This window comes from Magallana gigas, chromosome 6 (assembly GCF_963853765.1).
Source record: "Magallana gigas chromosome 6, xbMagGiga1.1, whole genome shotgun sequence".
Classification (NCBI taxonomy): domain Eukaryota; kingdom Metazoa; phylum Mollusca; class Bivalvia; order Ostreida; family Ostreidae; genus Magallana; species Magallana gigas.
The window spans coordinates 9,380,666-9,408,364 of record NC_088858.1 but is presented as its reverse complement, the minus strand read 5'-3'; the positions used below and the strand labels follow the sequence as shown (position 1 = coordinate 9,408,364).

The following is a 27,699-nucleotide window of genomic DNA, read 5'->3' as shown; positions in this document are numbered from 1 at the left end:
CTATTCGACTTTTAATTATTTTCGAACAATGTCCCATGCATCTACATGTACACGAGTACCAATGTGGTTTTACGCGGCGAAGTTTTCAATTTTCAAAAATGCCTCGTTTTAATATCTGTCGCTATGTTTGGTTCCAAAACAGTTTTCAGTAAACGCCTGTACTAACACGGTTTGTATGTAGTCTGGTATGATACTGTATGTTTTAGCAAATCGTGATTTGAGGAAATAAAAGAAGACACTTCTGGTATTATCAGCGGTCTTCACACATGTCGTTTGATGAATACATTAAAAGTTCAACAATACATCATTTGATCTGATATGTTTATGTTCAACAGGGTTTCCTCATGCATTCTGAATGTGTTACAATTGACCCTGTTTGCATAAATATCACATAATGTATTGAATTAATATAAAAGTATTTGAAATACGCAGCAGGTTATAGAGTCTCTCTCTCTCTCTCTTTCTCTCTGAAGACAAATTTTAAATCTTAATTTTAATGATATACCTGCAACGGTATTTGGCATCATCAACAGCATATTGCAATCATATGTTATATAAGTCTCATAAATAAACAATCCAACAAATTAAGGGAAAGTAAATATAGTATGTGCGCTTAGCGTCTTTTTTACAACAAAAACGTTATAACATCAGCTCTATTACAAGTGAAACAATTGGAAGTTCTATCTGCGAGTTCCTATATTGACACATTCACAATGAGATGGGATTTCAACTGGAAGAAACGTAACAGGTGGGTAATGTTGCAAGCTTTCGTCCCATACGAGGAGCCAGTGATGTCGATATCTTTGAATGCATTTTCCGATTCCACACTTTGTGTTTTTTCTAGGATGAAAAAGTATATAGTCATATAAATAACATTTTTTTTTCTTTTATCTTAATCAAATATTAACTATTCAAATCCGAGTTCTTTTTTTTTTTTAATTCAAAAGAATCTTGATTATACACCTTGTAATTATGTTTTCAAGAATATTTATTCGGAGACTCATGTTTCAATGAAACTCAACGACAATTTGGTACTTCGTCCAGAGTAAACTTTAGCAGTCATGTAGAACATTGTTGTTCGTTTAAACAGTTTGTTAAGAAGTACATTGGCACTCACAATTTTTTTTTAGTTTAATGAAATGCTATGCAATAATCATCTTTTGAAAATCTGAAGTTTTGTGATGAGAGTTTGGAATGTTTTGTATGGAATTCATGATATGACAGACTTGCAAGTGACATTACACACGTTTTTTTATTAACCGTTTTGTGCCTTTGATTGTCCTAGTTCAATGTCACTCAGCAGCTTTAAACTATTAGAAAAACATTTGCTATATATTTACTTTTTTATTATGTCAGAGTGCCCTCATATATTATACATTTTGAAAACATGTAGGATATTCTTATTTTAAAAAATTTAGTAGCAAAAACTCTTTTTTATTTTTTTAAAGCTTGTTTTGCAGTAGAATCACCTTCATTTTTGTAGAAAAGCTCATTAAATTTTGTCATAGTCAAAGTTTCGTACTTAATCTTTAGCACAGTGTTAACTTTTACATATATTTACGGTAGATACTTACGGACAGACTCCAGTGGGAACAAACTGATAAGCATTTTGAAAATGAACCACAGTTAGGTTCCTGTGATTGTAATTGGTTTTGTTATATATCTCAAAGGCATATTCCCTAGAATGAAAAAAAAACCCATAAAAAAGTTATTTCAGCACAGACATGGTTTATCAAATTATCCTCTTAAAGGATATAGAATGAATATCAGTTACACTTGGTCCATTCTCTTTAACAACATATATTACAATTTAGGCTGCTCTTATTTCTTTTAGTGGCATTGATATTAGTTGTAAAAGAAATGCTTTTTTTTTTAATTTTGAATTGATCTTGTTTTGATACTACTTCTCAAATGGACGTTTGTAATCGCATTTCAATTATTATTTTGCTAAACTAGCCGCAGAAAATAATCATTAATGTATTTATTTCTCATGAAATATAAATAGAAATGCAGGTAAATTATTTTCATTTATTCTTTTCAGCAACATTTTCAGTTGAACAGATTTTTAATTTAAAAAAAATTAAAATTATACTTCATGTATCATAGAGAAAACTATCTGAAAAATAAAACTTACGTGTTGCAACAAGACGGTTGTTTATTAAGAGATGTCACTAAATTCCCCACATACGAAGTCAGATTTCCTTCATGACCACTTTCATCTCGTCCACCCACAGGCTTAATAACGGGTAAATCTGTCACTTCCTGCGGCTGAACGAACAGCCCTTTGTAAAGTTTTAAAATAGTTCTTGCTAAAGGACCCGTTGGTTTACATGGGCATGCCGCTTGGGTAAGCCAGCCCTGGTGGTTCCCGACCGTTGGATAATACGTTACGATCACTCCAAAAAACAGCAAAGGACACAGGGTTTGTAGACAAGTATGTATCATCATTTTCACTGAAAACAAAGTGTCACATTATTCAATCATCATGTTCATCAAAAGTTTGTTTACGTTCTTGTCCAAAAAAATCCGACAAAGTTACACTCTGGGAATAATATATAGAGCTCACAAATCGCCACTCTTCTGTCAATCTACCTATTAGCTTTGAAAGTGAATGGGACTAACGAGACTGCACGGTGTAAAGTCATAAGGCGTATCGTATTTAGAATTTGATTTCATTTGTATTCAAAAAAGTTATCTTTAATGGTTCAGTCTAATGCTGATACACCTTACTTAAATTTAAATCAAGCCAGTTTCCAAAACTTATCCTATTAAATATTTTAACGTAATTTCTGTGAAATCATAAATTTTTCCACCAAAAAAAAACAGGACATGAAAGAGGTCTGTTTTCCTAACCATTCATTAACTTTATGCAAGATTATTCAATTAACACACAGTGGTAACATCTTCATTTGACTCCAACACATTATTCTCGAGTGTTATCCAGTTTAATTACACCTTTACACCTCGACATCTGTATTGTTACAGCATTTTACTGCAGTAAACAGGAACCGTTTATAAAAGTACACCATACATTCATAATTCATAATTTTGGAACACTTGATTGCGAGTGGTAAAACATTATGATTTATCGATTAATGCACTATAATATGGAAACTGATCCTATATGATTGTTCGTTTCCTCAGGGCATAGTGCAAACATAAAAGTCAAAGCATCATTTAGATAGCAATATGACTGGAATAACAAAAAGAACACCCCAAAAATTATATCTATATCTATATCTATATATATTATATGTGTGTCAAAGCAATTAGATAAAAGATATCTGCTCGGTTAAATGAGGCAAAGAACTACCAATACCAATGGAGGTCCACTTAAACTATCATCAATTGATTATTATAATATTTAGTAATGGATGAGATTATATTATTCAATAACAAACCTAAAATAAACCGAAAACAGAAGCAAGTTCAGGGGCTGTAGTACTTATATGATTGACAGTTCTAATCCTATTCTATGTAATTCTTAAATAAATTTCTGTCTTTGGGTTTCGTGATTTGAACGAATTTAAATTTAAATCATTTAAAAAGTCAACTTTTATATTCATGACCTTCAACTCCCCAGAAATTCTCTAATAATTTTTGCAATGAATATTGCACTGTATTCAGATGGTCTTACTATGGGTACGTGATTCACAGTTTGAACATATTTAAATATACACAATACATAAATTGGGGTTTTAAAGGATTAAATAGATTTTCTCTTCTATTTCTACATCCATTTCGAATTTTGTGTTCCCCAAGGGGTTGCATTGTTGATTTGGGATAACGTTTTAATTTATCGATAATTTTTACAATATCAGGTGCTCCAATTATTATAACACAATATTTATCACTGCAGGATAGAGTCTAAGAACATATTAAAAGAAGATTATTTCCAAGATAGTTCCAATTCAATCTTGGAGTAAAAAAATTATTTTTCTGGCATCAGTTTAACACTTGTATTATAACCTAATTAAATGTAGCATTATAAATCTCTTGTAAAATTGTAAAGCCTTTAATTATTTTTCTTTCTGAGGGCCGAATAATAATTGACCAATTTGAAGGTAAAATGGCAGAAAGGCGCCATAAACATGCTGGATAAAAAAAAAGTTTTGTAGGATCCCTATTCATAGTTTTTAAACCTGTTATATAGAAAAATGTCTCCAAAGCACCGTTATATGTACCTAATTCAGAGCTTACAACATTCACCGATATTAACTGTAATAAATTTGGAAGACTGTTATAATTATGCAACAGTTTATTAATAGCCCAGACGCTGATTATTAATGTGCTAAGTAAGCTAAAAGGTGGTATAAATGCTGCTGCTTATGTTAATGCACATGCCATAGTTCGTCTTCTTCTAATTGCTATAATGATATATCAAGAGTTGATAATATTCAAAGCATTTATTTGCTTTTCATATGGTCAGGAAGATACGAACACTAACAATAAGAATGAACCCATTTAAGGTGATTCGTCAAAGAAATGTGTCTAAATGTCATTTCAGCTGTAGGAAGTGTGCTCGACTATGTTTTACAAACTTTTCCGTTTCCGGATTGGTCTCTACAACCTCTCGTTTTAGATTGTTTTGTCCTATTCCAGTCAGATTTGCTACAGAGGTCATGTCGGAGACATAAACCAATATACGTCTTAATGGCAATAAAAGAAATGCAACCTCAGTGCGTTCACAATGTTCCAAGAAAGCTGACACTGTTGAAAATAAAGACGTATTGATGTTTACATCAGGTTCATGTTAAAGCGAAGAATTATTTAGAAACATTTCTGCAGAATCGAAAAACAAACCTTTCACTTAAAGATGTTTTTCCCCCTAAATTACAAGTCTCTTGTTAACTTGTAATAAAGAGAAATGCGATATTTATACATTTCCTCATATTGTCATAATGAATATCGAACAACTCTTCAGTACTTATTCCTATATATTATATAATTCTTTTTTTTTTATATTCACGATCGAATATAGATTTGCGAGTGTATTTAACTCTAAAAGTATATAAATTTCTTTTATAAGTTTTGAAATTATCGCTTTTTTTAAAATTTTAATTGAATTGAAATGTGAAGCATAATGAATTGGTCTCTAAATTTCTGTTTATTTCTTGAAGTCAATGTGACGAACAGGTGAGTGGGCCACGCCCGATAAATCGTAATATTCTGATTTAATTTTAATCTTACCTGACGGCACTGGCAGAAACATCTGTGTGTGATGTTATTCAGACGAAGTTCGATGTCAAAATGGCACACGATGACATAATGATGATCGATTACCCTCTGTGTGATGGCCTTATATGCCCAAACGGATTGATGGTTTTCTAATCTTGGATAAATTTGATCTCCTTCTTAAACAACGATTTTAAACTGTCAATAAATAATATTCATGAAAATAATAAATGAGAAAGCACTTCGTAGGACGATGATGATGACGTGGCAGAAATTATCGAGTATAATCTTCATATAACATTTTATGCGAATTGCATGTTTCAAGGTTAAATGTATTGACACAAAACATAATCGAATCATTTGGTAGCAGTAAAGATCGAACTTTTTATTTAAAATAGCTATGTATACGTTAAAGAATATTGGACCTCAATATTACCGTAAAATAGGGAATTTTGTTTGAATACTTTATAAGGAAAGATACACAGAAATTAGATTCTAAAAAATCTTAAGTTTTGAAGCAAAATCATGTATGTTAAAGAATGACTAAATATATTCATTGAAACTGGTCAAAGTCAAAAGGTTATTTGACTTTTTTAGTCACAATAAATACAAATTAAAAAATATGTGTATCTTGATAATGTATTTTTTAAGCGTATTACAACCATCGTCTTTATCACGTGACATAGAAACGAAAGCCCTGATTGAACAACGCCAGATCTACCCCAAACATATTTGTGTAATCCGCGTAAAACAGTTTAATACCATTGATATGTCAATGGCTGACATTTGTCACTTACAAAATGTATAGCAATTTGACATGTAACGTTGTAAGAACAAAGGTTGCACTTACAAGGTTAACAGATGGTTAAAGTCTATCAAGTCTGCAATCTACTCATTTTACTAGACCTCATGTTTGTTTGGGAAATTTTATTTAAACCGATCATTCACAACCTCATTGAGAAACATTACAGAGAAATAAAAAACTTGGTGAATGTCCATTCTTAAATTTTACATTGTTCAACTGAAAACATGCGAAAAATGATTATATATAAAGAATACAAACTATGGTAGATTGAAAAAACAAAACAAAACGATTTTCCTATTGTTCGGTAGTTGATCGTTGCTATTGTGCTTTTTTGATAAAATTAAGCTATGTAGGAGTACATAAAAAAATTAAAGGTAAAGTAAGAAGTGTACGACTCTGAAATTTTACACACAGAACTATGGTATCATCGGGGATATTTTTTAATTTTTGGAATAAATCTATTCTACCAATCTACATTTGTAATACTCAAAATATATAGCAAAATTTGGAGGATTTTGATATTTTAAGATGACCCCCGTCAAAAACCAGGCGGTAGAATTTAGAAATATTTTTTAAATAGGAGGTAAGATAATATTACTAATCAACCAGTTGATAGGTTTTTTAAAATAGCAAATAAACTAGAGTTGGTGTAAATTACATATATCAATTAAGAAAGAGTTTTTGCTTTGTAGTATTTACGCAAGAAAATCCCAATTTGGTCTTTCTAAATTGTGAATGTTTAGCATTATAAATGTTTTTACTTAACAAGTTCAAGAACATTTATATATGATGATATATAATTGTCAAGTTTGAATACTATTTGAAGGAATAAATTGACATCTTCTTAAACTGTTGTTCTATAAACTCATACATTGTATGAAATCACATTTCGTCTTTAGTTTTTGGTCTCGATTGTCTTTCTTCGTATCAAAGCTATAAAAAAAATCATATTTGTTTATTTGATGAATACTTATTGAAAAAAAAATTTGTTAGTATCACATTTTAGTCTTCGTAAGATGTAGATCCAATATTCTTACGCATTTTGAAATGTTTTATTTTATGTAGTGTTATTGTCTCATTTTTTTTTACATTATCTAATCATCATCTGATTTTGTTTGGTCTCAACTTTAATTATTCATAACTTTCTTTATTTAAAGTCTGCTTATTTAGAATACAAAGCCTTTGAAATCAAACTTACATTCAAACAAGATAAGTATTGATGAATTATGCATGCATTAGTAATACATTTATATCATAAAATGAGAATTTTTCTGAGTAATACAAAGCTTTCATTTAGTTATTGATTAACAATTGAAGTTAATTTGACAACTACTTCAGTAAACAACTTGTGCAATCAATTGAAGTTTTTCGATCAATCACCAGAATATAAAAAGGACATTTGAAAATTGCATAAATACTAAATAGATTGATTATTAAGGCGGATGTAAGTATGAAATATACTGTATGAATATTTCACTTTAACGACGCCTCTTAAAACTTCACTGAACAATTAGTCATCAAAACATTTTAATGTTCTACTTAGGATTTAACTAATTCTTCTTATTCCACATGATATATTGTTATTGCATTAGATCCACTTTTTATATATTTTACACTTATTAACAAAGTTATGATCGTGATAATTCACTTGAATTCTTTAAACGATTTGGAAGATGCAATGTTAATGTTTTCGGAGACGTGATTTAATGTGGATATGTTTTCTATGAAACATAGATGCATCATATTTTTAATATCATTCCTTATTTTTAATATAGTTTATCGTTCTAGAAAACAATCGTTCATATAGCAAAGTCAGAAAAAGAAATGGTGTTGGTTTTTTTTTACCAATAAGACATTCATGAATGTGTCTGCTATTTACTGCACTCAGACCTGTTTCAGATGTAAAAATAAACTATGATCTTAACTGAAAATTTGAAGAGACGAATTGCAAATTGCTAATAAATTACAAGAACACGCTTATTTTTCTTTCCAAGCTATTATATATGACTCTGTTCTAATTATCTTCGACTCTAAGGAAGAAAGTAAATGAATGCTCTGACAACCTAGCATGCAAGGTCGGACCTTTGAATACATTTAGTCATTAAAATTGGGTTTCAGGCTTAAAAACTTTTTTAAAACTTTTATCACGACCATTCAATTTTTGAATGTAACAAAAATATTTGAAGAATAAAAAGTAGTTTTGTTTGTTTTATTTGTGTGTTTAAGTTTAGTTTAAAACTCCTTAAAATGTGCAAATTCAAACGGTAGAAAATCATAGAAATTGTTTGTGTAGTGCCATAATTAAACTCAAGTTTTCTTCTGAGTTTAATTTTATATAGGAAAAACAGAAGATCACGAGATCACTATAAAATTGTATCGATAAATTGAACCCAGTCGTTTAAGTGCCCAAATAAGATAAAGAAAAAAGGTCTAGAACGTAACTTTGTTCCTACTTGTTCCCGTCAGTCTTTGTAAATAATTGCGAAAATAAATGTACAGAATTTTGTTTCTTACCTCGTTAATAGCTCTCACTGAAGACATGCAATTCTGAAGAGAGATGTCCGCTTTATATTTTATCCCGCTGTGTAACAATAAATTTTGCAATGGTAGAGTACACATATAGTAATTTGATAGACATCATACTTCGTAAGAAGGTTGGACCATTGCGGAAACAAATGTGACATATTGTAAAGTCAATTAATATACCGTAAAAATCTCTTAATTGTCTCAAGGTGAAATGAATTGTTGGTCGACATGAATTGAATTTAACGGAACGTGTTTTTAATGACGAGATTAAGTCAATTCTAATTCAAATTGCGAGTAATTTTTGATAATTAATGTTTCAAACGAGTTACAACACAGACATAAGAAAACCACCAAGGATGAATGACAACGTACAATGATAATTGTTCTCTTGCACATGGAATTGAATGCACATTCATATTAATGTTTAAATGAGAGGCATTATGGTAAAACTGGTTAATTGGAAAATAGACAATAATTGATATCATAAAAGGCTGTTGAGGATTACAGGTTTTTTTTAAAGCATTACTTTGCAATGGTCATTGAACTCTTTTAAAATCTTGCGATTTGTTACTAGGATTCACAGAAATGTTAGCCTTGAATGAATATAATCTAGATTGTATGGGGAAAGAACACAAGACAGACAAGTCTTATCAGTAGTGAACCCTCTGATACCGTCATCTTTGCAATGGGGCTTAGGGTTATTTGGATGAATACTGCGTACATAATTGTGAATGTTTTTGTTTTATCCGTCAGGGGCCATGGACTTGAAAACAAATCTGCTTTCCCGAAAACAGAAAACTTCAAAATAACAGAGATTCAGTTTATGATCGCAGTAAATGCAACCTGGCAAGGAGAACAGTGTGTATATATTTATATTTATGTTCCTAACCCAATTTAACTGTGTGTCTCCATTTCTCGAGCCCTGTCCAACAAGAGTAATTAATCGGTATAACAAAGCATTGCAACCATGTTTTAGACGTCTCATGGAAAGAATCATGATGATTTTTTGAAATTGTAGCGAAAATAATTACATATGGCCAGAAAAGGAAACATAAAACTCGTCTTAAAGGATTTAATGACGTGATCTTCCTCATTTAAGTTAAATTTATACCAACCTTGAATGTCTGATGTTTTTGCGCAAAAACCACATGAAAAGGAACTTCTCTTAATGTTTTAACAAAAGGGTCTGCTTGGTAACTTTCCTCGTTTGCTTATTACGCTAGTTTATTTACAGCGGCTGTATAGCTTATGCATTTACACCCGCGCTTCCTCCAGGAAACAAATGGAATGCCACCCAACCGATCAAAGTTGGGGGATGTGACAAAGGGCCTTTTATTTATAACGTGATTCCTCCGACTGATGGGAAAAGCAAAGTGGTATCGTAAATTATCTTTATGACAACTCATGGTTCACATTGAAAGTTAATAATGCAGATATATCAAAAAATATTTCTTAAACCTGGTGTCTGTGCATGTCTTGTCTATAACATGCTTCTCATGATGTAAAATAATCAAGCAAATAAAAACTTCACAATTTGGAATGAAATTTATATCATTTCATAAGAAATATTATCAATCGTACATGCACACAAAATTACATAAAGACAACTTTCCAAACTGAATTAAAAAAATAATCGCACATGTTCTTTACGATGGTCTTTACGTTTCATTATAATTACAGAGCGTCAATGTGACGTTTTTTTCGTCCGATGTGATTGACGCTGAACCCCCAAGTTGTCAGATCCCGTTTAATGGCACGTTCCTGCTCCCTTCTCCTGACGGTTATGACGACGAACTTCTTCCAAACTGTTTTGTACAGGATTCTCGGGAAGGTGACCATCTGACCTACTTCTGGTTCAAAATTTTTGATTGGAAAATACAAGAATGAAATAATGGCTATTTGCGTTATTCATGTCGTTTTTCATTGATTGGTTTCCAACGTTGTTTATCTACATGTAGGTGCGATGTAGTGAATTATACCATTGGATATTTTTATGCATAAGTAATTATTGTAATGCGATTATAATGAAGCAAGTGGCGATGTTAAACGAGGTAATATTTGCCTGTTTTACTATTTTCAAATCATGGCCTTTCACTTGTAAAGATAAACTGTAGTAATTTTTTATGTTTCTATTTGTCAAATATTCATAATATCTACGTACAGTAACAAATCGGCTTACGTGTGTTGGGTTATTAGAAAACATTAACAAGTGTATAGTACAAAAGATAGAGAAAATGTTTATTATCGTTTTCTGCAAGTCAAAAAACATATTTCATATGTCAGATGTGGAAAAGCTTAGATTTTTTTTTTACTGATTTTCTTCATAATTCATTGAGAATGACTATACAAAACATAACTTTTCATTCATCGAGTCTACCTTTAAATGATGCTCTAATACACCTTATTGGACCAGTTATTTTATTAATTATCATTTTAAAACTCTTGATTAAATTTTTAGAAAACTGTATGCTCCTAAAATTCGTAGATGGAGATCTAAATGTTTTTTTTTTAAATTCTAACCAATATTAGGATTGATTTGAAAAGGTATTGTTTTTGATGTTTGTACTTCTTCAACCTGGTGAATTGAATTCAACAACAAATTAACCCTTAGGATTAAAATGAACGAGATTTGAATAAGTTATTTTTAATCGGTCGAAAGTTGCAAAAATCAGAATGAATGTATGAATGATTCCTGTGTAGTTGGTTGCAACAAATACAAAAACTGTACTCGGACATATTAATTTCTGATATTGCTCGGCTTCAAAAGGATAAGAGTAGAAAGTGTTTTGGTAGATATACAGTTTCTATTCAATCAATTGCAAACGTTTGAAGAGTTGGGGTTTGTCCTTCAATCGAGTTCATTTACAGAATCAGTACAACAGTCCATGAAGTATATATATTAGATTTACATTTTACGATTCTTTATAATTGTTAGATGTAACTCATAATTCATATTATTATTATTATCAAATAATTGATCAGATTTGGGATGCCCTACTGATTCATGAATTTAAAAGCGACATTATTTTGCAAAATTAATTTGTTTTTGAAAAAAAATTAAACATCTGCTTACAGATGAGAAACCCTTATAATCTAGAACAAAATACATTTCATCTGATATTGAACTAGAACTACAAAAATTGCAACATCTTTTAAAAAAATGAATGCCTAATTTTAGACCAGTCTTTATAGAAAGACGATCATATGACTTTCGAAAACTACTAATGCTCAAGTACTACTGTTTCTCAGATATAAGCGATAATTTCAAATTTGAAAATTGATATTATAATAAATTGTCACGATAATTTCTTTCGTGAATAGATATCTATCCAGAAAATCCATAACAATTTATGATGGAGCAATTCATAACAATAAGTGACACCCCTCCCGGTTAGAACTATTTTTATCATTTTTTGACAGAAACTTTTTCACCGTTTATGCATAGCCTAACACTTATGTTACAGAAAAGTAGAATAGTTCCTCGATACTCCGATGGACTGGTCCTGAGCCCTCTTGGCTTTTTTAATTCTGCCTGTCTGAAACAGGCAACACTTGAAGATTACTATGAAGTACACCAATGTTTATTTGTCAATGTAAACTAGTGTACATGTATATGATGTATATGCTTTAATTGATCCTCAAATACAACTTAAGAAAAATAAAACTCGTAAATTCACCTGCTCCCAAATGCCTTATGTCCACTCTCATTGGAATAAAGTATGGAAATGTTCTTAAAGTATGAGACAGTTTAGATGAAACATGTTTAAAACCATTTTATAAGAGCACAATATATTCTTTCTTTATTTCTTCTGATTAATTAGTGTTGTTAACAGTCCTTTGTTATTATTGTCATTTCATTTGTATATCTACGCAAATTTCTAAAAATAATCAGTAGATTACGTAATATATTCTAGTTTTTAAACCTACCTTGTGCGAGTTCATTGACCAGGTGTGTGAGGTTCTTTTTTTTTAAATGTCTCTTGTTGTCTGAGTCGCATTTACTATTTTTTCACACATCTTTTATTCATACTTCCATGTAGTTATAATTTAAAAAAAACAAATCTCTTCGAATGAAAATCATTGAAAGTCTTTGAAATTGTAGAAATAGAATATTACGTCACACATGTCTCGTAGTAGACAGTTGTCGACAGTTTTAGAAAGGTGGTGGCTTTTTCGTCCATGCAATAAAAGAATTGTTGCAGCAACACCACAGACTTTTCATTTTTGGTCCAGCAAATCTATTATCTTTTATAATACGACTCTTGTATAATCTCAATTTCAGAAAACTTGGGATATATATAACTTCGTGTGAATTTATCTTCATAATTAACATGCTCACAAGTTTATCTTTTATTTATAGTATCCCCCATTAATTCGACACGTATTGTCTTATAAACCTGAGCTGAGGGCAAATGGGGATTCCCCTTTGAGTACTGAATAAACTGTAGGGCGATTTCTTGCAAACAAAAGCATATTAGACATCTTTGTTTGCGAGTTTTAAAAATAAACTTGTTTTAGAGCAGTGCCACAATGGTTCTCCCCTTCAAAATACGCGTATAACTACAACATAATATTTTCAATGTCAAATACGTTTTCCTGTTTTCTTGTGGATATCTTTTTTCCCAGAACAATATATCTTTTATTGGAATAAAAAATGAATATTTAATTTGCCTGTTCAACTATAAGGGGCACACCAAAAGAGTTTAGTCAAAACAGACCGAACAAACCATTTAGTCTCGATCTTCAATTTCCGAGGCCATTTACAAGAGGTAAAACACTCAACAATTGTGTATCTGGATATTTTATCAGAAAACCAGTTTATGGTATATGATACAAAGTTTAATTTTCCTAAAAATTATTCCCTTTCATTCTCTCTTTTTCTCATTTCAGAGACAGAACGCTTATTTCTAATCCTCCGAAGTGTTAGCGAAATTCCAGTCGAAAACTTTGAACCAGTAGTAAGTCATGTGATAGCCCTCTCTGGAATCCATAACAAAGCAGTTGGGAAGTAGTGACATATCAGGATTCTTGGCAGTGGGCACAAGGTATGTCCCGTTGAATGGGATTTTACAGGCGGGCGGTGATGCATCCTCAATCACAGAAGAATGGAAAACCAAGCTCACGACCTGGAAAGATGTTCATCGTAAAATTATTGTCAAATACAGCTGATATGTTGTTTTTTTCTGAATGATCATTAATATTTTTTTATATTTTAAAGGAGCAAAATACATTGTTATCTGATATGAAAATATAACTGTTATGTTAATGTCTGATAAAAGAGAAATGTTATTTTTCAGACAATCTGAACTTGGCCATTTAATAATAAGACAGAAGCATAATCGGTTTGATAAAATACTTTCAAATTAAACTGTATAATTCGATGTTATTATCATGAATATCTTGTAATTTTTATTCCAAACTTAGACAAAGGAAGATGATCAAAACCGTGGGCAGTGTATATAGAGGAAGAATATGGAAATATTAGAAAAGAAAAAAAAATACTTGTATTTAGTATCTAATATTTTTTTCAATAATTTCTCAACAATATTTATTTATCAAAATAATACTAAATAGCTTATTAATTGGTTTATTACTTATTGATTTAATCCCAACAACAAAAAAATAACTTATTTTTACTTATTGATTTAATCCCAACAAAAACTCAAATATTTTAGTTTTATTGTGTTTGTTTTAAATAACACTAATATTTTGAAAAATTACGGCAGAAAATTGTGGATTTGCTGGAATTTATAAATAACTAACAACTTCAAAACCCTGCCTTTTGAAACTTAACCAGATGGTCCTTATCTTTAATAACATTGCACAATTTTGATACAAATAATGGATTGTAATTCGATAAAGCCTGTGTCTGAAGCGGTTGTTTTATCTAAGGATCCATTAACACTTTAAATATTGACACTTATGTACCTTATTATTCTTATCTTTACATTTCAAACATACTGTCTTATCCGTTAAGATTTTAAAGTGTGTTATTATGAAGAGGAATGAGTGGTCGAGGCCATATTTAGTGTACAGGCCCCAGAACCATAAAGCAATCTTAGAGTTGATGTCTAGTAAATGATTCCAGACTGTCTTTTTTGGTACTAGAACCATTAGGACGTCATAATTGATTTGAGGAATCTTTTCCCATATTTTACGGCTTCAAGGGAATTATGTAGAATATAAAACTATATTTTGACATTCTATATTTTATCACGGGAAAAGTAAACTCGGTAACTATATTCAATTTGACAACATTTTAAATTGTAGGCCAAGAGCTTGTTTAATGTCGTTTTTGGCGAGACTGTAGGCAATCTAGATATATTTCATTCGTCCAAAATTGGACAAAACTCCGAGATTTATTACTTTTATCCTTCATATTTCATAGAAAATTGTTGTTTAAAACGTGATTTTCATTGTGTTTACCAAAACATTAAGCCTCGGTACAACCTTTGAAACAAAGATATTGCTATGAAGCATCATTAAAATAATTTATGTCTTGAATTTCATAAACCTGTAGGCACCTTTCATTCACTAGATCTTTACCTTAAATCAAAATATGTACACTGTCTTCATGTCTCTTGACACAGAAAAAATTAGAATGATATTAAAAGTGTCTTAATATAGCCTTGTTATTACAAATTTCAATCGTCATGCTATGATAAACAATCATTTTATGACCGACTGAAAATGATTCCAGAGTGTCTTTTGGTGATAGAGCCATTATGACGTCATAATTGATTTGAGGAATCGTTTTCCCGTACTTTACGACTCGAAAGGAGTTATGTAGAAAATTTAACATTTTCTTGACATTTTATGTTAAATCATGGGAAAAGTAATCCCGATACCTATATTCAATTTGACATCATTTTAAAGAGGAAGTCAAGAGCTTGTTTCATTCTGCTTCATTTTTTGGATGTAGGCATTCTAGATATATTTTATGAGTCAAAAATGGACAAAACTCCGAAATTTGTCCCGAATATACTTCATATTTCATTGAAAATGACAGTATAAAACTTGATTTTTCATTGTGTTTACCAAAAATTTTAGTCCCGGTAAACCCTATTTAACAAAGCTATTGTTATGAAGCATCATGAAAAGAATTTTTATCTTAAATTTTATAAACCTGTATGCACCTTTCATTTACTAGATCTTGACCTTAAAGGGACTTGGACACAATTTGAGATGAAATTTTTATTTTTCTATTTTTATGTATAAAATGGTTTATTTGTGCATTTTGAATGATGGACCAAAATACAAATGTTAGATGTCAAGTGTCAAGCGAGATACAGACATACAAATGCATTGTTATGTAAACAAAGCTCGAGTCTTATATTTGTTTACAAATAATATAAAGTAAAGAAATTACCATTTATTAAACAAAATGACTCGTGGCAAACAAGATAAACTAATTCAATGTTTTCATAAATAATATTATCAACAAAAGAGAACACCTTTTTATTGAGACTTATACCAATACAACATATACAACATATTTAAACAATAACAAGACTCAAGCCTTGTTTACAAAACAAAGAATTTCAAAATCTGTATCTTTCTTGTAGCTCGATATTTGACTTAAAATTTTGAGGAATCAATAACAATATCCATATTGACCATTCTAGATATGAAAATGGAAAAATAAATTTTGAAAATTTTGAGCTCAAATCGTGTCCAAGTCCCTAAGTCTAAAACTGTTTCATGATACTTAGGCCTGGAATATAAATCATATTGAGATGAAGAGATCTGCTTAAAGATATGGGGAACTGTTGAATTTTAAACCTAAAATATTTGGACTTTTTCTTTATCAAACACTTTAATAGGGCAAAAATTTTCAAATAGAAAATTCTAAGGTAGATCTGATGAGTAATTATAGACTATCCAGCCTCGCCTCCTTAAATACATGTTACCATTGAATTGCCATCATTCTCCTCTGACAAGACGTTAAATTGCAGTGGGCCCTCATCACACCCGCCCACGAAAATCTTTTCTCCATGTGTGCCTGGTTTTATCCATGGAGTTTTGATGGTTGATATGCAGTCACTATTAATATTAGATTAATATAAGATATTTAAACTATCTACATTTCTGTTAACATTAGAAAAATGGATGTGTTAGTTTTCAATAATTAATCTACACATTGCTTAATGTCTTGAAACTTCATTTCTATAATATTTTGAACATTGAGAATCATTTTAGTTATTTAAATATTTGCAAACATATTTGAATTTAAAATTGGTATAACATACTTTATTATAATTAAAATGATAAATATCGCGTGGGGAACATTAAGTAATTGAAATGTCTATGTTGATGTCTTTCAAGAACATTCCTTCTGTAATAGTCTGTCATCGTTTCTCAAAGTATATGTCCATCACAGGCGTATGAAATAATCGGCGGTTCAAAAACGATGAATATTATGCGAAAATTTTTACAAGGTTCTCTAAGTCAAGGTCATTACAACCCTTGTTCTGAGAATTATCATAACCTATCTATTAAAACGCATTTGTGATGAAAAAAGAACGAACTTTTTATCTTTTAAATTGAAATTTGACATGCTAATTTTTAAGAAAATTAAAATTCCATCGAGGCAAACTAGTATACTAAACTGGTTATTCTCAATAACTATTTCAATGACACGGGAAAGTAATTATATAAATGAAATAATAAATATTAAAGACTTGTTACGAAAGAGCAGACATTCAATAATAGTATAAGAAAATATAAAAACCAAAACAATTATGAATGTATGAAATACAAATCTTCCAAACTTCAGTCAGTACTGCTCGTAAACCATCTTTCAATATTTGAAAATTTTATGGTAACTGAAACAAGTATTGCAATAAAACCTAAACGGCATTTTGAATTCTGCATATTTACTTATAACACTTTTTGCATCTTCACTAGCCAGTGGTTTACAATTCAGTCCGCTCCTCTACAAATGTAGGGTTGTAGAGGGACAGAGGGGATGGTAAACCCTTGGCTTGCAAAGATGCACATTTTGAAGGGTTTCTAGAATAAGAAGCATGCAAGTAATAAAAAGTGTAAAACTGCAAATGCATTAACTTTGTTTAAAAGATGAAGTGAAAACCCCTTTGGCATTTGCACTAAAAGTATTGATAAATATTGATATTGTCGACATTCAAATTAATATATTCTTATAATAGGCATACCATACCATGATAAAGTATAAGTTGTGATGATAGACATTATAACTTTAATTAGGAAATTTTATTTTTGATATTAATAGTTTGCCATGCATTTGTGCATTATGGCAAAATATTATTATCTTAAGATCAAATATGTCAAATATCCTTTAAAAATAAAAATCAATTAAAAGATATTTCAAATATTTTGATTTGCATTAACTAGCAGTAACAAGCACAGACAGACAAATTATTCATCAATACCTTGCAATTATAACAAAATTAAAAATAGTTACTTTTAGTATATGTAATTGAAGAGTTCAATTAAAGAGAAATATTGAGTTAATTTATTTTTCATTTAACTACCTGAGTAATGTATAATGATATGTCAATCCATTCTTTATTTGGGTGTATTTTGAATCAGTTGATGGGCATTTCAAATACAACCGCAATTAGAATAGTAACAATTAGGGGAAATTATGCCTAGCTAGACCTACAAGTGATTTACATGTTATGTTACCTGGGATGACAGTGATATTTATCTCGGCTTCTTTTCTCTACCTTTTTCTTTTATATGGAAGTATTTACTTTTTCCTAGCTATTTACCTGTGCCTGAAAGTTATCTAAATACCTAATTCGTATATCATTCTTGTTTTATATAATTCACAATTTTTTTTAAACCTCAATATATGTGTTGTTAAGGTCAAGGGCATTTCATAATTTGTAACCCATGTTAGATGATAAATCATTCTCTTTTTTCTTTTAATTTACTCTAAAATATTCTCGAAGTTCATTATATTGACAGTAATACATGCAGTATTGTAGTCATCGCTGCGTTTGATTTCCAGTGCTATACATTTAAATGACTTACTTGAAGGTTGTATTTACAGTGACAAGAAACTGAATCGAAGAAACTTGTTGGACTCTCCCATTAAAACCTGACACCAACGTTAATAAGGCCCCAAAGAGATACAATTTTAAACCCATTCTGGATAGAACTAGGAACATTGTGAAACAAACAGATGGTTAACTAACGAGGACAACTTATCAAGATAAACTGAAATTATATATATATATATATATATATATATATATATATATATATATATATATATATATATATATATATATATATATAGGATCCACTGTGGAAAATATTCCGAGAGAAAGGAAATTACCATAATGTGGAACTAGTATGTAATGTTTTAGCAAAATAAAAAAGTATTTTACCAACAAAAAAATAATTGAAACAAAGACATCCAGGACGTTTTCAGTATTAAGTATGAGGAGTGATAGAACCATTTTACACATTGTTTCAGAAACATGTTTTCATCTGCTAATATATACATGTATACAATTTTCCTCACAAATGATCAATAAATACGCTAGAAGTTCTGTAATGTATATTTCTACTAAGTCAAGGAAGCTGGGCGGTCAACAAATTACCTATCAGCTCTACCCTGAACTTTTTAATTGTGATGCTTATTACCATTAACTGTCATTTAGGTCAGAAAAATCCACATATTTTAGCTTTAAAATTTGAACATTTCCCTATATCATAATGTATAGCTCTAATATTATGGATGTAAATATAGCTTTAATAAACCATGTTTATCTAGTCCTCTTAATGTACATCGGTGATTTCTACTTTTACAATGAACTTAAATTACACAGAAGTAAAATGAAGTCAATACTGTGTAAAAAAAAATTACCATCGGGGACTTGTTTTCAAAAAAGTCATTTTCTGTAAAAGCAAGCAGAAAATGAATTATGTTATCGTTTACATTGGCGTTAGCACGAAGGATCCACTATTATTAAACAAAAGAAGTTTGTATACTATCAGACCTACATATATGTACATGGCCTTGAAATTTTTGTACTATTTTTGGACAGGTTGACAGGGTTCCAAAGCCTCAGTTGTATAATGTTTCTATGGACAAACCTATTATTATTTAATTCAAAACATATATTTTTGTTCTTTTTTCATATAATTATCAATTTGATAACACTGATTAAATCAATAAAATAATAATGATAAAAATTAAAAGGGGTATTACCACTATTTTTTCTACAATTTTTATTTTTGTGACGGTTAACATTTTTTTAAAGAACTATATAAAATATCGATCATATTTAGCCCCATTTTAAAAAGTTTTTCAGGTACTTTAAATTGTAATGGTATTTTTTTTTTTTTTTTAGAAAAGTTGATATTGAATATATTTTTTAAATCTATTTCTTTAAAATTTTGCACTCACTGGCAGTTGATGACGTAAAAAGCTTCGCAATTTCTTTAATTTAATCAAAATCATTGAAAAATAGACATTTTTCTTATGTTTTTTTTTTCGAATGGGTAATTTACAGTGCTCTTTAAACAAGAAAAGTATATTTTCCCTTATTAGTCTTTGATAGATACACCTCTAGATCTGATGAAAATATTTTGTTTGTTCAAGTATGCGCCCAATGTTTTTTGAAAGAAAAACTGTTTAAAAACAAGCCGTTTTATGCTAAAAAGGGGAACATGGCGGGAAAAGGTTAATTTCGTGATGTCATATTTCATATATTTATATTTGAACTGTAGGCATTTGGATCAAAAGAAAAATTATAAAATAACTTTACATGCATATGTGTACAAAGGAAACAAAAAATTCAATTTAGAGAAAATTGATATGTTCATTTAAAGAGGTTCGTTCCTGTGTTTTTGGGTAGCTATTTTGGGTCACCTATATTTTTGAAATTATACATCATACATTGATTCTACTCATGAATTCATATTTTATAATGCCAATTAAACTATTTCAAATAAAAAAGTAAAGGAAAAATTACATATTTACAGAGTTTAGTATGGGACTATATTTTGTGGCGGAAGGTTTTTAAGAAGAAAATGAACATTTTTCATAACTCAGTTGTTTTAGAGTACCGTCACTTTAGCTTCCTTATTTTCAGAGCAAACAACATTTCCAGATAGTTTGTGCATTAGGATATATGTCTACATTTCGTTATGAAAAACATATATTTACAATTTTTCAATATTTCTATGAACACAAATTGGCAAATTTAACTTATATTTCATAAAAGTCAAGAAAAAATGAATCCCTATTTTTGGCCAAAATTAGCTTATTTCATGTCATATCTCAACTTTTACATGATAGACCCATGCTTTTGGTTTTAGTTTCTGAAATTTGAAGATTTTTCTGACAAGTGTATCATAATTTGAGAAAAAGTTTGAGACTTTTAAATAATTTTTTTTTCATGTTGAATCGGTAATGGATTAAAACAGCGTTTTATCAGTGCAAAAAGGTCAAAATTTCAATAAGTTGAAGGAATTGTAACATTTTTCTTCATGATTATTTTAATTTTATTTATTTTAAATAGTTTATATTTGTTTTTGATGCCATAGTTCATTCCGATAATAAAATATAGAGGGAAAAGCGATTTATGTGCAATCTGCACATTCAGTGCAGAAAGGTCATATTAAATACGCCGTAGCGCCAAATGTAGCATATAGACCCCAAAAATTTGTTTTGAATTTTGGTTAAGCTATGTGTGTAGATTTTTAAAAAATACGTTAGAAAAAAACTTTAAGACTTTTGATCGCAGGATCCAACGTCCTTAAGGGGGAGGGAGTATTTTAGGCCTATATCATATAGAGTCTTTACTAAAGGTTTTACAAAATATTCGGCCAAAATTGAACACCATTTGCCGAGATATAGGCGTGATACAGAGTTTGCAGCTCTTTTTAAACAAGGCGTGTGACCCTACCCCATTTAATATCCCCAATTCAACGAGTTTAATGAAAATCGCTTTTTATCTCATAAAATAACTAGAGTAAATCTTTCAGCTTTAATGTTCCTTTTTGTTGCTTCTTCGGAGACGCAAACGATATTTATTTATTTTGTACAATGCCTAAGCAGTATCAAAAGTGACATCCACCTTTCATTCAGGGAAGCGAGTTATAACTTTAATATTATAACAATACAAACTTTACAAAGTTTGGCAGGCCATAGAAATACTATTGTACGACTCTATCAACGCGAGAGACTAGAAGTTATATGTCCCCGTGTTCGCAGCTTATCAACGCCACATCGACCCGTGGCTTCGTCGGTCGTCTGACCCTTTGACACGCGATTTAAGATGTCTAATGTCCCAAATGCGTCCCAGTCAGAATGTATAAACCACTTCTTTTTTTTAATCTCTTGATTGGTAAGTGAATTTTTGATATCATCATAAATCTTTTTTCAAAAAGAAATTTGATAAAAAGAATCAAATTTTTGTTCACGTTAAAAGAAAACTGGATAGATATATACATTTTTAATCTTTGTTTATGCAGTTTATCATTCATTATTTATGTTATTGAAGACAAAACAGGAATTAACCACAAGCTTGCTGAGTCTGATATCTATTTCAGCTTGAGTTAGAAAATTTATAAATTTACGTTAATTGTCTAATCCGACAACCTGTCCATCTCGAAAAAAAAATTTTGTTTAGCCTAATTTGACTGTAGATATTTGTGGAAAGGTCCTGATATTATACCAATACTGACTTAAAATACAAATAAAGTTGAACGTAGAAACACTTAATTTCAATGTGTTGTCTACAGCTGTAAGAGGTCTGACATGTAACTTTGATAACGGCCTCTGTGAGTGGTTTACTGTTCAAGACAGTACAGTGACCTGGAAACTTGGAAGCGGAACTACGAAGGATCCTTCTTCCGGACCGGATGGAGATCACTCAGATACCGGAAGTAATGCTTTTTCTTGATTTCTTTTTTGCAGTCCAATGTATTTTCAACATGGTTTCATGCATTTTAAACTGCATTCATTATATGAATACTTTATGGTTTAACACATATAACACAATGTTTGGGTAGACATTGTAATTTAGAATGATTTAGGTGAAATAATCGCTGTTCTTGTGATGATCATAACACAATATTTGGGTAGTATAATGTAGAATAACTATCGCTCTTCTCATAGATGGCCAGTACCTTTACATTGATGGCCACGAGTTCAAAAACTCGACTTTTGCTGCCGAGATTAGAAGTCCGGATCTGTACATTCTTGATAACACCACCGTGTCTTTCTGGTACCACATGAATGGGGTGGGGGTCGGAGAGCTGAGGGTGGTGCTAGCAGATCGATACGGGGGAACCAAAACAGTTTGGACAAAGTCTGGGAGGCAAGGACCGGGTTGGCAACAAGCACAAGTCATATTGGAAGACATTACTGCTTACGTAAATATCTTTACTTATTCCCAACATATTTAAAAATAATTGCTTTGAATGTGAGATTGTAGTCAATGTATCAAGTGCAGGAAGTCTATGTCCTAGCGTTGCAAAAGTATTAATATAGTGACACACAACTGAATTTTGGCCATTTTTTTTACACCGGTAAGATATATAGTTTCAATTGACTTGAAACCTTAAAATTTACTTGTTGCAATTTTTATGTCAAAATTATAATACAATATTTCATTTACTACTTTGAAGTTAGGAAATATAATTGTTGATGAACTTCTGTATTTCATATAATGATTTAGCAAAAACTATGCAGACTCTTTTGGAAGCAAAATAACATTATAGTCTATTCGTGCAAAAGTTTTTTATTTTTTTATATATATCTATAAATACATAACTTTCTCCTGATAAATTCAAATTTTTATTCTATTAAGGTTTAGGGATAGTCCAAAAAATTCATTATTATACATTTTTTGCAGCAAAATAAAATTGATTATAACGTAAAGCTCAACAACTTACTTTGATGTATAAGATCTTGAAGCTACTAAAATTTATTATTGAATGTTCATTAATAATTAATATTGCATAAAATTGATATTCCATAAATCAACATAATTCAAATCCAGTATAATACTACATGTACATGCAGCTGTACATCGTCGGAAACCCACAGCCAGTCTCGCATACGCTTACTGTAAGCGTATGCGAGACTGGCCGTGGGTTTCCGACGATGGCAGCTGTATCAACATCACCTCAACATTTTAAAAACTTTATATATATATCGCATATAAATTCTCCAAGACCAAATCCTTGCTACAGTTACGGGGCAACTTTAAAAAACACTCAAGGTAAAATCATGAACACGTGCTTTAGAATAAAAAGAAATTGTGGTAAATAATCTGACAGCTAACTAAGTACTACAGATTTGTGGCCATGTTTCAAGTCTGGCGAATATTAATTCCCACTACAAACAAACAATTTCATATTGTTGAAAGTCTATGACCCTCTTCTTTTTTTCCTGGATATAAAAAATAATAAATTTTATTGCTTCCTGTTGAATTTGCTTTATTTGTCGTAATTAACAAATAATGAATTGTTTTAATTGAGGAAAGGTTTTTATTCTATAGACCTCTTTTGTATAATTTTGTCATGACAGTTTTCAAACATTATGGCAAAGTATGCTTTCCTTTAAAACTTACAATGTTTTCATCAAATTCTGAACATAAATGTACATGTAAGGTTTTATTTTATCATTCGCTAACAGGAAAAAAACAACTGGGGTCGTATTATTTCGCTTCGAAATGTTTTTGTGTTGCGCGATTTGTTTGATAGTTGTTTCAAATATAACATGATCTACATTTTTAGTTAACAAGACTGTTTAAGCTTAATATACTATATGTAGCTTTGTCAATGTGTATCGAATTAACAACAGCGGGGGATCTAGAACTGCGTCTCTTAAGAATTGTTTTATTGATAAAGCTGAAGGACTGGATAAAGCAACAGGCGAACGTCATGACAATGGCCAATTATACTCTTTCTGTAACATATCCTTCGATATTACAATTTTTACGCTTTTTATAACAAAAAAAAAATATAACTTCATGTACTAGTATAGAAATTTGAAATTTTTCTAGTATTTTCAATCGACAGACTTCCTCCTCACAGATAGACGCTAACATTTAAACAAAAATCAAAGTATTTTAGAGCGCAACTGGTGAGATTTATGGCGAATTAACCAGGTTTGATATATTGTCGATACTCTAGCTATGAGGTTCAAAGTATGGTCCGGATAGAAAATGAATATCTTTTTGGTCATACAAACGAATATTTGTACATGTATGAGACGACAGTGGCCAACTTCTTTGTTCAAGACAAATTGTAATTGAGGGGCAATCAAGATAGAATTAATTTCACTATGCAAAAAAACAGCCCAGGATGAACTACTTATCCCCCCCCCCCCCCATGATGCATCGGCGGACAAGATTTGATTGCCTAACGTTTAAATGTGTGAACGAGATGGCCCAGACATGATAATATGTTTATATCGGTAGTTCCTTGGACCATTTTTGAGCATTTCCTTAAATTTCAGTGCCGTGCTTAATCTATCTCAGGAGAAATAGAATTGTTATAGGAATGGTATTTGATGTTTGACCAGGCGGCGAAATAAGCAAACATTTTTTAAAATGTTTATTATTAATTTACAATTAAATTGTTTTGCTGTTGAGCCCTAAATTAAGATTTGACATATTATTTATTGTATTACGGTTATTTTCCGAATTTCTGCACACCATATCCGGTAACATAGATAAACCTTGCTCTAAAATATTAATTTTATATTTCCATATGATAGGCAATATTTTTGTTTCTTTATTAAGATTATATTTCAAGGAACAACCAGACTTCACTATTCGTCCGACATAGCTGTCGATGATATCACAGTGTCTAGAGAGCCTTATGGTAAAACACTTCAAAACAAATCTCTCTCTCTCTCTCTCTCTCTCTCTCTCTGACTTTTATGATCACTCATCTGATATATTTAACAGAGCTCACACACAGCCCACTGTTTACAACGACCGTTACCATGCCAACAACAACCACGGCACTATTTCCAGTCTTGCCAAGTAAGATGTTTTATGATAATTTAACCTTAGATTTCTTCATTTAAGAAAGAAAAAATGACATAACACAATATTCAATAGTTTCGTTACAAACAAGAACTTGGTAAAACGAATTTACAACGATGAGAAACTGACAGACTGTTTGAACAGCATGAAGTTGAGCCGTTAAGTCAACTGAAAGGTAACTAAAAGGTCACGGTGACTAAATGGTAAACATGTAGCTCCGCCATTCAGTTACCTATGAAGACTTTTCAGATAACATTCAGTTGACTTAATGGCAGAATTTCATCCTTTGTTTTGAACGGTACATGTACATATTTCACTGGTATGTGTGAAACTATCCGGATGTTCATCGGTCACTTTGGAGCAAGTCTGGTTATCCTTCTACACAACAAGTCAAGGACAGAAATTGGACCGTCTGACATGTAGTTCGCACAAAATGCAAGTTTAATGCATAATACCCGCGGTCCACGGTCATTACATGCTCCGAATTCTTCTGCCAAATGCAAGGGAATTAAATAATAAGGCAAAGAAAAGAAAGTTTGGCCACTTGTAAACAGTAACTTTATTCTGTTGTAGTTATCACGCTCGATTGTGCCTTCAACGCCGACACGTGCTCGTGGATACAGGACTCGGCTGACCATTTGGATTGGCACAGATGGTACGGACGATCCCCTGATCTTACTTCCGGTCCACAGGTCGATCACGCTAATACAAGTAATAAGGTTTCTAAAAACGTTTACTTCTTGTTAAATTATCGATTTTAGACATGGTATCATTTGAATATCCTCGCGAAGAAACAAATAACCAATCGGTCATATACCGAAGTTTACCGTTGATTAAATGTCTTACTTTATAGTTATATTTTTCAGCGGAGTATTACCTATTGCTGAAGGGGCACGAAGCACATAATGGTAATTGGACCGCTCGACTGTATAGCCCTCACATCAGTATCAACAGCCCAAGAAACCTGACATTCTGGTATCACATGAACGGTGCAGGGATAGGAAACTTACGGCTATACAAAGAAAATGCGGACGGGTCCAAGGAAGAACTGTTTGTGAGAAAAGGACGTCAAGGCGTGTCTTGGGAACAGGCCAGTGTTAACCTTCCCGTTGGATTTTATAAGGTGTTAATTCATTGGTGGTTCAGTCAATGTAGTTTTTGTAAAGCTAGGATGCAAAAATATTTTTTTTTATAATTACAATTTTTTTCCATCGAACGTATAAATTTAAGAGTTTCATAAAATACCATCATCGTAAAAAGATCTCAAAGAGCAGATATTATTTTTCTGAACATTGCATTCAGTAAAATTCATTTGATGTAGTATAATTGTTAGCATCATTGTAGCTGGTGTTTGAGGCCGATGCGGCCCGCCATTACAGCAGTGATCTGGCCATTGATGACATACGCCTACAGGACGGCCCGCCTCTGATTGGATAAAATGGTTGCTAGGAGACCCGTGGAGATTACTAGTATTTTTGTGACAAAAAAATTGGATTGAAGGAAAAATTTCATCTGATCAATTACTAATAGTAATTAAAGACTCTGAACAAAAACGATTGAAAAGATGAGGAAAAAAATAAATCTGTGTTTTTATTGTATTTTTATAAGAAGCAAATATTCGGACCTGTTGGTTTTCATGAAAGAATTTTTGTTTATTCTCAGACATATAGGTTTTATATATTTTTTTTAAAAACAGTTAAGTTTATCTAAACAATTAAATACTTTCTTTGGTGATTCATGCGGGATATGTAATTTTATGTATTTTTTTTCTGCAATGATCGCTACCTTTAAAACCCACAAGATTCACTAAAGAAAGTATTTCATTGTTTATATTTACATCTTGCTTTTAACAAAGTGATAAATAATTTGAAATATTAAGTTAATTTATTTAAATTACTGTAAATGGACATCAGTACATTAGCAAAAAGAAACAGCCAAATCGTATCCATTGGGAAATTGATTGAGTTTGACATCAACATGATTATTTCGTGCAGTCTGTGATTTTTCTAATTTACTAAAGGTAGTTCGCTGTCGATTTCGACCAATCGATAAACGGGGCGTGTAGATTTCAGTTCTACGGGTTCTATAGAGCCATGAATTGACTTAAATTTCCTTAAAAAATAGAGGGAATCGTACTCGGTAGATGTAAATATAAAATAACAAACGTCCCGTACCAGCATAATCAGTAAT

At 31.0% G+C, this 27,699-nt stretch overlaps 2 protein-coding genes and 1 long non-coding RNA gene across 3 annotated transcripts; 2 read left to right on the top strand and 1 right to left on the bottom strand.

The window, feature by feature from the left end:
- Nucleotides 1–304: 304 nt before the first annotated feature.
- Nucleotides 305–8,622, bottom strand: LOC105334562 (uncharacterized). Its single transcript, XR_010714872.1, has 5 exons — nucleotides 8,495–8,622; nucleotides 5,191–5,373; nucleotides 2,135–2,453; nucleotides 1,575–1,679; nucleotides 305–840 (listed from the first exon to the last, which is right to left on the bottom strand). It is a non-coding gene; the product is annotated as an uncharacterized lncRNA (long non-coding RNA).
- A 523-nt stretch (nucleotides 8,623–9,145) lies between these two features.
- Nucleotides 9,146–13,600, top strand: LOC105334563 (uncharacterized). The gene is made up of 4 exons (XM_011438078.4): nucleotides 9,146–9,364; nucleotides 9,741–9,882; nucleotides 10,187–10,337; nucleotides 13,397–13,600. The coding sequence occupies exons 1-4, from the start codon at nucleotides 9,192–9,194 to the stop codon at nucleotides 13,516–13,518; spliced, it is 588 nt and encodes a 195-aa protein (XP_011436380.3). The 5' UTR covers nucleotides 9,146–9,191; the 3' UTR covers nucleotides 13,519–13,600.
- An 8,098-nt stretch (nucleotides 13,601–21,698) lies between these two features.
- LOC105334560 (MAM domain-containing protein 2) lies at nucleotides 21,699–27,104 on the top strand. The gene is made up of 8 exons (XM_011438074.4): nucleotides 21,699–21,852; nucleotides 22,250–22,393; nucleotides 22,626–22,882; nucleotides 25,261–25,342; nucleotides 25,429–25,506; nucleotides 26,083–26,220; nucleotides 26,376–26,632; nucleotides 26,854–27,104. Exons 1-8 carry the CDS (start codon nucleotides 21,816–21,818, stop codon nucleotides 26,944–26,946), a joined length of 1,086 nt encoding a protein of 361 aa, XP_011436376.3. The 5' UTR covers nucleotides 21,699–21,815; the 3' UTR covers nucleotides 26,947–27,104.
- The last annotated feature ends 595 nt before the right edge of the window (nucleotides 27,105–27,699 follow it).

Bases quoted from the DNA above. Each gene is read 5' to 3' on its own strand.
- LOC105334563 (XM_011438078.4), top strand. From the start codon at position 9,192: ATGGGGCTTAGGGTTATTTGGATGAATACTGCGTACATAATTGTGAAT. The intron at 9,365-9,740 runs GTGTGTATATAT...GTTTATTTACAG, and splicing joins GCAACCTGGCAAGGAGAACA to CGGCTGTATAGCTTATGCAT. The intron at 10,338-13,396 runs GTGACCATCTGA...TTCTCATTTCAG, and splicing joins TGTACAGGATTCTCGGGAAG to AGACAGAACGCTTATTTCTA.
- LOC105334560 (XM_011438074.4), top strand. From the start codon at position 21,816: ATGTATAAACCACTTCTTTTTTTTAATCTCTTGATTG. The intron at 21,853-22,249 runs GTAAGTGAATTT...TGTTGTCTACAG, and splicing joins TTTTTTTAATCTCTTGATTG to CTGTAAGAGGTCTGACATGT. The intron at 25,507-26,082 runs GTAAGATGTTTT...ATTCTGTTGTAG, and splicing joins ACTATTTCCAGTCTTGCCAA to TTATCACGCTCGATTGTGCC.